General features: G+C 52.7%; 1 protein-coding gene across 1 annotated transcript; it reads left to right on the top strand.

Annotated features, from left to right (window-relative positions):
• Positions 1-1,321: 1,321 nt before the first annotated feature.
• On the top strand, positions 1,322-4,273 carry TOR4A (torsin family 4 member A). Its single transcript, XM_003794800.3, has one exon. The coding sequence runs from the start codon at positions 1,555-1,557 to the stop codon at positions 2,821-2,823; it is 1,269 nt and encodes a 422-aa protein (XP_003794848.1). The 5' UTR covers positions 1,322-1,554; the 3' UTR covers positions 2,824-4,273.
• Positions 4,274-10,006: the final 5,733 nt, after the last annotated feature.

Raw genomic sequence — 10,006 nt, 5'->3', positions numbered from 1 at the left:
GTTGTTTGGCGGGTCCGGGCTGGGGATTCGAACCCGCCACCTTAGGTGTACGTGGCTAGCGCCTTAGCCGGTTGAGCTATAGGCGCCGAGCCTTGGCCCAAGTTCTTTCTAAATTTGCTCCCCAATGCGCAGAGGGACCTGAGCCACGTGAAGACATCCCCAGTTCTAGAACTTCTGTCCCAGTGTGTGCTGTCTTGACCTGGGCAAGGGGATCCAGGTTGGGGGACAGAGGAAGGGGCAGGAAAAGGAAATAAGCCCTGCTCTGAGGCCCCATTTTGGGATAGAGGAGGGTAAGAGAAGAGGGGGAGTTGGAAGGCTTCAGCCTGGTAGGACCTTGCCTGCCCCTCCACTCTGCCCTGTGGAGGCTGGGTTAAGTGGTGTTCTGGGGTGGGGGTGGGGGGCCCTGGAGGACAGCCTGGGCAAGGAGCCAAGTATGGGGCAGGCATGTGGGAGAGGCCTAGGCTGAGAGCTAGGAGAGTGTGGAGAGTACAGAACTGAAGAGGAGAGGGAGGTGACTTGCCAGCAAGGCATCTGGCAAGCCAGCCAGGCCTCCCCCTCTGGGGCCTCCATCCAGCCCAAGTCCTGCCTGTGCCACACCCCCTGACGCACTTCCTTTGTATACAAGTGGAAACCTCCCCAGAGCTTCCTCTGCTCTGACGCTCCCTGGGGACGCACAGGTGCTGCTCCCTAGGGACCCTCCGGGCCTCAGCACCCAGGAGGCCCCCACAACCTTCCTAGGGGGGCCTGGAATTTCCTGTTTCCTGAGCCACAGCATCTGGCAGGATCTGGTGCAGGCACCTAGGGGAGGTGGGGCTGCAGGTAGTGGGGGTGGGGGCAGGGCCCAGACAAGCCCCTACCTTGGGGTGGCTCTTCCCTGCCTTCTCCTACCCGTGGGGGTCTTTCCTGGTCTCCAGCTGCAGCCTCACTACCCTGTAAGTGTATTCACTGGAGGGTTGTAGGGAGGACCCCAGTTTTGGCGTGGGGAGCTGGGAGGTCTGGGCTGAACCAAGGGACAGGCCTGGGGCCCATATCAAAATACTAATTTCCGGCTAGACACTCCTTCAGTGTTCTTGAGTGGGTGGGCATCTTTGAATGCCCAGGGGTACTCCGATCTCTAGCATCTGTGCTCCCTCCTAGGGACAGAGTCCAGTGGAGCTGCAGGTGGGGGCAGGGTCCGGCTTGACCTCTCCTCACCCTAACTAGCTCATGGTTGCCACCCGACTCCTCCTCCAGGAAGCAGGTCGGGCTCCAGATAAGCTGCACCCCCACACCAGCCCGGCCACTTCCTGAGGACCTGAGATATTTGCATTGGGGCCCGCGGAGGAACAGCTTCCTGGTCAGCGGGCGCTTCCTGGTCAGCAGGCGAGGCCAAGATCAGGCCCTGGCTGTGGGGCAGTACTGGACGCACCCCGCGGGGCTCCCGGGGGTAAGATCACTCCTGGGAAGGGTTCCACAGGCGACCCGCGGGGTAAGGCCCTGGCAGGAGTCCAGAGACCCTCCTCATCTTTCAGTTGCAGGGAGGGCGACCTGCATGCCGAAAGCTGCGCCTGCGCCATGGACCGTGGCCAGCCCAGCCCGGAACCCACAGCCGCGGTCCCCCGAGCCTCGGGTCCCTGCGTGATCGCGCCGGTGCGCGCTGTGCTCCGCTTGCGCCGCCGGGTGTGCGTCCTCCGCCAGCGGCGCCTCCCACTTCCCAGCGCGGGGCCAGAGGGGACCGGGGCGCCCAGGCTGAGCTGCACCTCCGGGGCACCGCGCTCGACCCTGGACCAGCCACAATTCTTCACCTTCGACGGCCCAGCGGAGCTGTCCTTTAGGACGCCGCGCAAGAAGCGCCGGCGCAGCCGCGTGGTGCTTTACCCGGAGACCTCACGCAAGTATCGGCCGCGCGTGGAGCGTAGGAGCCGCGCACAGCGCTGCCTGCTGCTGCTTGTGGCCATCGTGGGCTTTCAGGTGCTCAACGCCATTGAGAACCTGGACGATAACGCTCAGCGTTACGACCTCGACGGGCTGGAGAAAGTGCTGCAGCGCACCGTGTTCGGCCAGCCAGCTGCTGTGGGGCGCGTCGTGGCGCTGATGCGAGACTACCTGGCCACGCACGTACACAGTCGGCCGCTCCTCCTGGCCTTGCACGGACCCAGTGGCGTGGGCAAGAGCCACGTGGGCCGCCTCCTGGCACGCCACTTCCGCGCCGTGCTCGAAGACAGTGCACTTGTGCTGCAGTACCACACACGGCACCACTGCCCCGAGCAGCGCGCCACGCAGGACTGCCGCGAGGAGCTGGCGCGCCGGGTGGCCGATGTGGTGGCGCGGGCTGAGGCGGAGGAGAAGACCCCGCTCTTGGTGCTGGATGAGGTGGAGCTCATGCCGCCTGCGCTGCTGGACGAGTTGCACGGCTTCTTGCAGCCGCAGCGCTCCCACCATTTCCACAACGCAATCTACGTGCTCCTTAGTGGCGCCGGGGGCGCGGAGATCACGCGATTCGTGCTGCAGAACGCGTCTCGCACGCTTTCCTTGCGCCCCGACGGGGCCCGCAGCGCCCGGGCCGCAGCGGCACAGGCAGAGGAGGACCTGCGTGCCAGCCTGCGGGCACTCCTAGCCCATGAGCACCCGCTGTGGCAGGCTGCGGCTGTCGTGCCCTTCCTGCTGCTGGATAAACGGGACGTGGTTAACTGCTTCCGGGACGAGATGGCGGGCGAGGGATTTTTTCCGGAGCAGGCCCGCGCTGAGCATCTGGCCGCGCAGCTCAGCTACTATCGTGTTGCTGGCCGCGAGTTCGCCATCACCGGCTGCAAGCAGGTGGTGGCCAGGGTGAATCTCCTGTAGCATAGAGACAGGCTCGGCGGACATCAGCAGGCGTTGAGGGGACGTCTGGACTGCTGGTGAGGGCAGTAGGGGGCGGTCGAGAACCCTGTGGGCTTGTCCCAGGCCCCTGTGCCCCCTTATAAAGTCGCAGTGGGTCAGGGTCAGTCAGCCCTGCGCTCTCTACATCTATTCCACACTTCAGAGCCCTGGGGTTCTCCTGGGGTCATCAGGAGAGGTGCCACCTTCCGCCCCTTAATTTGGTCACAGTCCTCACCAGTGAGACCCAGGCATGGTTGAGGGAGCCTCCAGGTGGCTAGGCTGTCTCAGAGATGATCTCCGAGTGGGCAGCTCCCAGGGTTACACAATTGGAATGTGAACCCCAGCTTTGGGGGTGCTTTACTCTTGACACCTGACCCTTTCTTGGCCACTGGCTCTGGAGAGACACCCGGTTATTTTGCAGCCAACAATGGCAACAGTAACATCGCTCCCAGGTCCTGGCCGTTTTGTCCGCCCACCTCGTGATCTGAGGCTTACATTGCTTGACTGGAAGCAGAGGAGAGGCCAGTCTCACGCAGCCTCTCCCCTCCTTCCAAGGCCTCTGTACCACAGCCGACTGTGGGTGGATCTCCTTGACAACGTGGGCTGTCTGGGCACCCTGGTCGCGCCCCTCCAGTCCTGAGCCTCTCTAACCTTTAGAGCCCCGAGTTCTGCCCAGGTCGCGCCCGGGTCCCCCACACACCGGTCTATCCGGGCACTCCAGGCCTCCCGGGCTCGCAGCACACGCTCCGCCTCCGGAAAGCCCTCACGGGCTCCTAGTAGATGGGTTCATTGCTCAAAAGGGGCTGTGGGCGTTTTTTATGCCATGGCTTTCCGGGCCGGCGGTCGCTAGGCGACGGTTCTGCCCTCTGCCAAAGCCCCGGCAACGGGAACGCACCGGCGGTCTCAGTGCTGCCGCCCCGCGGCCCAGCTCGGCCCAGCCCCCGGAGCCTCCAAGGTTGCGGCTTCTGCGGTCGCGCCGGGGCAGAGCGTCACCGACTGAGCCGGCCGCATCCCCTCCCCTCACGGTCTGTGTCAGGCCTGCTCCGGAGGAGCACACCGCCCAATGGATGGGACACAGGCACGCTGACCACAGACCGCACCATCACCCTAAAAGTGAGGCCGCGGGTGGTCGGCGGTGAGGAGGGGGTTCACGCCGGTGGTGAGTGGAGGGGTGGGGCGTCGGAGGGGACACAGCAAGGTATTGGCGGTGCTGTGCCTGGAGTCAGTCTGCACGCAGGTGCGTGCGATACCACGAACTTGGATAGACAAACTCAGTCCAATTCCTGTCCTTGGAGACTCCCGTTGAGGCCAGTCACCTGTGACAGTGTCCCCAGAAGAGTTGACTGGCTGGCTTCTTGAGCAGAGGTCCTGCCCGTCTCTGGAAGAGTCCCACTTTCAGTCCTCCCACCCTTCTCACCCTGGTCTGCGGAGCTGGGAGAAGTTTCTTAAATTAAATCTGTGATTTCGGCTCTGCGCCTGTGGCTCAAGCGGCTAAGGCACCAGCCACATACACCTAAGGTGGCGGGTTCGAATCCCCAACCCGGGCCCGCCAAACAACAATGACGGCTGCAACCAAAAAAAAAAACGGCCGGGCGTTGTGGCGGGCGCCTGTAGTCCCAGCTACTCGGGAGGCTGAGGCAGGAGACTTGCTTGAGCCCAGGAGTTGGAGGTTGCTGTGAGCTGTGATGCCATAGCACTCTGCCCAGGGGGATAGCTTGAGGCTCTGTCTCAAAAAAAAAAAAATCTGTGATTTCTTGGGCAGATGCAGCGCACAGATCCTGCACCAAGGACACAGAGGTTGGGGTGAGGGTTGTCCATTCTGTCCATATAGGGCTAAGAATTCTGGGAGCTTCCTGGGGCCTGGGGAAAGAATCTGGGTCTTCCAGTAGTACCAAGAAACCTTTGTTCACTTGGGGCTGGGCATGGTGAGCTGGTGGGCTCTAGGGGCCAGTTCTGTCCTCTCTAACTCTAGTGGCTGGATGCCTGTGGAAGGAGCCCACCTCTCTGAGCCCCAATATCTGTCAGATGATCCTGCACTGGGGGATGCCCTTCTCTGATGTCCTAGGGCTTTATGCTGACCCAGGTTGGGTGTATAACAGACAGAGGGAGCTGCTGAACGGGAGTGTGTTTGCCAGCCCCTGCCTGGGTGATGTTGGGGTGCTCATCACTCTCCACAGGGAGCCCCAAGGGCTATCACCTCCCCTGTCCCTCAGAGCACCTGCCTTGAGGAGTCTCCTGCCCAGCCAAGGGTGGGCATTCATTTGCCATTCCATCAACACCACCCACCGAACAGCTACTTGCATCTAAATGTCCCAACTTATGGGGAGTTTTATTTTATCTTTTTATTTATTTCTAAAAGATCACACTGAGGCCAATTTCTGTGCTTAGGAAGAATGTGCACTAAATTCTGGGGGCTGGTTGTGTGTGAGGCCAGAAGGGCCCCCTTGTTAATAAACCGTGCTGCTCACATCTCACTGCTCATTGTTTTTTGTCTGCTCAAACCTATTAATAACTGAGACAGGAATGTTGAATTTCTGCCATCTAATGGTAGATTTATCAATTTCTCTCTAAACCGCTATTTAATAGGCAATACTAATTTTTTTCTTTTTTGAAGAGTCTTACTTTGTCACCCTTGGTAGAGTGCCATAGAGTCACAGCTCACAGCAACCTCCAACTCTTGGGCTTAAGTGATTCTCTTGCCTCAGCCTCCCAAGTAGCTGAGACTACAGGCGCCCACCACAACGCCAGGCTATTTTTTTGTTGCGGTTGTTTAGCTGGCCTGGGCTGGGTTCAAATCCACCACCCTTCGTGTGTGTGGCTGGTGCCGTAACCACTGTGCTATGGGCACCGAGCCACTAATTTTTTATTTTTTTATTTTTATTTGAGTGACATGGCATCACACTGTTCACAGCAACCTCCAACTCTTGGGCTTAGGTGATTCTCTTGCCTCAGCCTCCTGAGTAGCTGAGACTACAGGTGCTCCCCACAATACCTGGCTATTTTTTTTGTTGCGGTTCGGCTGGGCTAGGTTTGAACTCGCCACCCTTGGTATATGGGGCCAGCACCCTACCCTCTGAGCCACAGGTGCTACCCAATATATATTTTTTTTAATTGAGACTCTTCTGAAAAAGGAAGTGGTCGGACTGGAGACCTGATGTAAGGACTATGGGATCACATGGATTCTACCACATATTAAGGCTTTACAGGAAATCCATAAATTTAAAAAATAGGAGTTTTCTTTAATTGCCCTAGACAGGTGCTGAGGGTAGACAGCCCATGCTGGGCATGTGGGAAGCTGTCAGCTAATCAGATCATCCCAAAATGTAATAGCTGTTTTCTCTGGCATGTATAAGCCATTTATGTGTAGCTGTCTCTGAGTTATTTTTGGCCTTCCTCCACTTTTATTATGTAGTAAACTGCAATAATGGCTTTTTCTTAAAAAGTCTCTTTTATCTGATATTAATATAGCTAGTCCAACATCTGTAGGCTAAGCTGTTCAGTTAGTATTTGTTTAGGATATATTTTCTAAGTCTTATTTTTTTTTTAACCCCATCTGTTATAAGCAGCAAGTAGTTGGATTTCTTTTCCTTTTCCTTTTTTTTTTTTTTTTTTGAGACAAGAGTCTCACTCTATAGCACAGGCTAGAGTGTTGTATCATCCTAGCTCACAGCAACCTCCGACTCCTGGGCTCCAGCAATACTGCCTCAGCCTCCAAGAGTTGCTGGGATTATAGGCGTGAGCCACCACCTTCAGTGGGTAGTTGGATTTTTGACAAGTTGAATTTGAGAGTCTTGGTCTTTGAGTGCCAGGTTTATAGTCCGTTTACATTTATTGCAACTATTGATACTGAGAAATTTCTTTCCATGACTTTATTTTGTGCCTCTGGTTGTCCTACTTTTTCTGTTTCTTTTTAAAATTATTTTTTTGCTTTTTTTTCATAGTGGTTCCTCCTTCCCCCAACCCTCAGTGTTCTATTTTTTCCCCTTAATTGGTTTGGAGGCTATATCATGAATACCTAACTTAAAGAGTTTTCACCAGGACAATACAAAAACTTTATGTCTCTTGAATGCTAATTCAGCCCTCTTTTTTTTTTTTTTTTGCAGTTTTTGGCCAGGGCTGAGTTTGAACTCACCACCTCTGGTACATGGGGCTAGTGCCCTACGCCTTGAGCCACAGGTGCCACCAGTTAAGCCCTCTTTCAACATAAGTGCCATTCTTTTTTTTTTTTAATCACCAACATTTTATTTTATTTTATTTTATTATTTTTTAAAATTTTATTTTATTTTATTTTTATTTTTTATTTTTTTGGCAGTTTTTGGCTGGGGCTGGGTTTGAACCCACCATCTCTGGCATATGGGGCCGGTGCCCTACTCCTTTGAGCCACAGTTGCCACCCATGAGTGCCATTCTTACTGAGTGGGTTAATTGTCCTCTTTGTATGCACCCATATAGCAGACATTATTATTCTATTTGTTATTGATTTAAAAATTTTATTTAATGGATTTATTTATGAAATAGTTGTAGAGGAATGGACACCATGCTTGCAAGGACAGTTACTGATTCTTATCACATTAAAAGAAAACGCAGAGAACAGGAAAGTCTCCTGGCAAGCCTAGAGATGTTTTGTGACTTATGGGCAATCCCCCAAGTAACTCAGTGTTCCCAAATGAGATAAGATCAATCACTCGTCAGTAAGCAAGTGTTAAATATTGATGCTTGGTGCTCTTTCATGGGGGTTGTGGGGAAAGAACACATGAGGAAAGAGCAGGTGGCAATCCTTCAGCATGCCGCTCTCATGTTGTGTATGTATGTCATTACTTTAACTCTCCACACCTGTTGTGTATAACCTTAGTAAATAGCCATTGTGAGTGTGTCGGGGGGTAGCTCAGGGCTCTCCTGCACCTCTGGTTAGCCCACCTCTTGCAAGCTAGCACTTCAATCCATGTCCCGCCTGGTTCTTTCATGTGGTGCTGGGACGCGTAGCGTCCTGGCGGTGACGAATAATTTATTCTTTTTCAGATGTTCGTGATTCTTGTTCTGTTACAAACCTTATTTCCAGATTTCTTATGCACCTCTGGGTACATTTCTGGGCTCTCCTTCTGTTTTCATTGGTCATTGTGTTTTCCCTGAGCTGACACCATGTGGTCCTAATTGCCACAGTGTCATATGTCCACATGAATCACAGAATCTGTGTTCTTCTCAAAGAGTCCCTTGGCTCTTTGCTTAGTAGGCCTTAGTAGGCCTTTTGCTTAGAACTTAATTGTGTCAAATTCTTTGAAAAACTTTGTAGGATTTTACTGTAATTTCATTGACTCTATCAGACCAATTTTGAGAACATGGACATCATTGCACTGTTACAAGTTGAATCTCCTTTATCCGAAATGTCTGCGTTCAGAAGTGTTACAGATTTCAGATATTTTGGATTTTAAATATTCTCATATACCTAATGAGATATCCTAATAATAGGACCTAAGTCTAAAAACTAAGTTTATTTGTATTTTATATACATAACATGAGGGTATACAGTATTTCAGATAATTTTGAGAGTGAAACATTTTGTGTAGGTTAAAGCTTCACAAAGCAGGCTCGGCGCCTATAGCTCAACCGGCTAAGGCGCCAGCCACGTACACCTAAGGTGGCGGGTTCAAATCCCCAGCCCGGACCCGCCAAACAATGACGGCTGCAACCAAAAAATAGCCGGGCGTTGTGGCGGGCGCCTGTGGTCCCAGCTAGTTGGGAGGCGGAGGCAGGAGACTCGCTTGAGCCCAGGAGTTGGAGGTTGCTGTGAGCTGTAATGCCACGGCACTCTACCCAGGGGGACAGCTTGAGGCTCTGTCTCCAAAAAAAAAAAAGCTTCACAAAGCAAAGATGTCAGGTTTCTATTGTGATATATTAATGCCCAAGAAAGTTTGCATTTTGGATTAGGGATGTTCTACTTACATATGTTTATCAAAACTTTATTTAACATTCTTCAGTAAAATTTATAATTTTCTTCAGAAAGGTCTTATTTTTGTGAGATTTCATCTTTTGTTGTTTTAAGACAGTCTCATTTTGTCACCTTGGTAAAGTGCTGTGGTGCCACAGCTCACAGCAACCTCTAACTCTTGGGCTCAAGTGCTTCTCTTGCCTCAGGCTCCTGAGTAGCTGAGACTATAGGCGCTGCCACAATGCCTGGCTATTTTTTTTTTTTTTTAGAGATAGAGTCTCACTTTATCACCCTGGGTAGAGTGCCGAGGTGGTGTCACACAGCTCACAGCAACCTCCAACTCCTGGGCTTAGGTGATTCTCTTGCCTCAGCCTCCTGAGTAGCTGGGACTACAGGTGCTTGCCACAATGCCCGGCTATTTATTTGTTGTGCTTTGGCCAGGACCAGATCTGAACCCTCCACTCTCGGTATATGGGGCCAGTGCCCTACTCACTGAGGCACAGGTGCCTGCCAGCCCGGCTATTTTTTGAGATGGGGTCTTGCTCTTGCACAGGCCGGTTGCTAACTCCTAAGCTCAAGCAATCCACCCTCCTTGGCCTCTCAGAGTACTAGGATTATAGGTGTGAGTCACTGTGCCTGGCCTTGTTAGATTTATTCTTAGAAATCCTAGCCCTTGTCGGTACATGGAGGCCTACTGTCATAAAATATAGCACAAGAATATATTGAGAAAAGTGTACAGAACAAACTATATATTCAAAGTTTTACCACAAAGCAGCTGCTCACATGCTCAGCATACAGGTTGGGACCAGAACATGGTCAGGGTCTTCAAGTCCCCCCTCACCTTTCACTCACTGGCTTCTCCCTACCCTCATCCCCAAGGCAGTAACTATCCAATTTTCCCACCTGTTTGCCTCATACTTTTACCACCTAACTTTGCGACCCTAACCACTCTATTCCATGTATACCTCAGTGCCTCAGACAAGTACCTTGTCCTTTCTGTCTATAGATTTATTATTATTGTTATTATTTTTTGAGACAGAGTCTCACCCTGTCACCCTCGATTCTAATATTTGGTTGAGGACTTTTGTATTCATATTTATAAAGGATATTGGTCTGAAGTTTTTTGTTTTTGTTGAGACAGAGTCTCAAGCTGTCACCCTCAGTAGAGTGAAGAGGCAATTCTCTTGCCTCAGCCTTCTGAGTAGCTAGGACTACAGGTGCCTGCCACAACACCCGGCTG

Source organism: Otolemur garnettii, unplaced genomic scaffold, assembly GCF_000181295.1.
Source record: "Otolemur garnettii isolate 467f Iridium unplaced genomic scaffold, OtoGar3 scaffold00087, whole genome shotgun sequence".
NCBI lineage: Eukaryota > Metazoa > Chordata > Mammalia > Primates > Galagidae > Otolemur > Otolemur garnettii.
The sequence above is the reverse complement of the archived record's forward strand: the minus strand, read 5'-3'. Positions and strand labels throughout refer to the sequence as shown.

Excerpts from the sequence above, each read along its gene's own strand:
- TOR4A (XM_003794800.3), top strand. The coding sequence starts at position 1,555 with ATGGACCGTGGCCAGCCCAGCCCGGAACCCACAGCCGCGGTCCCCCGA.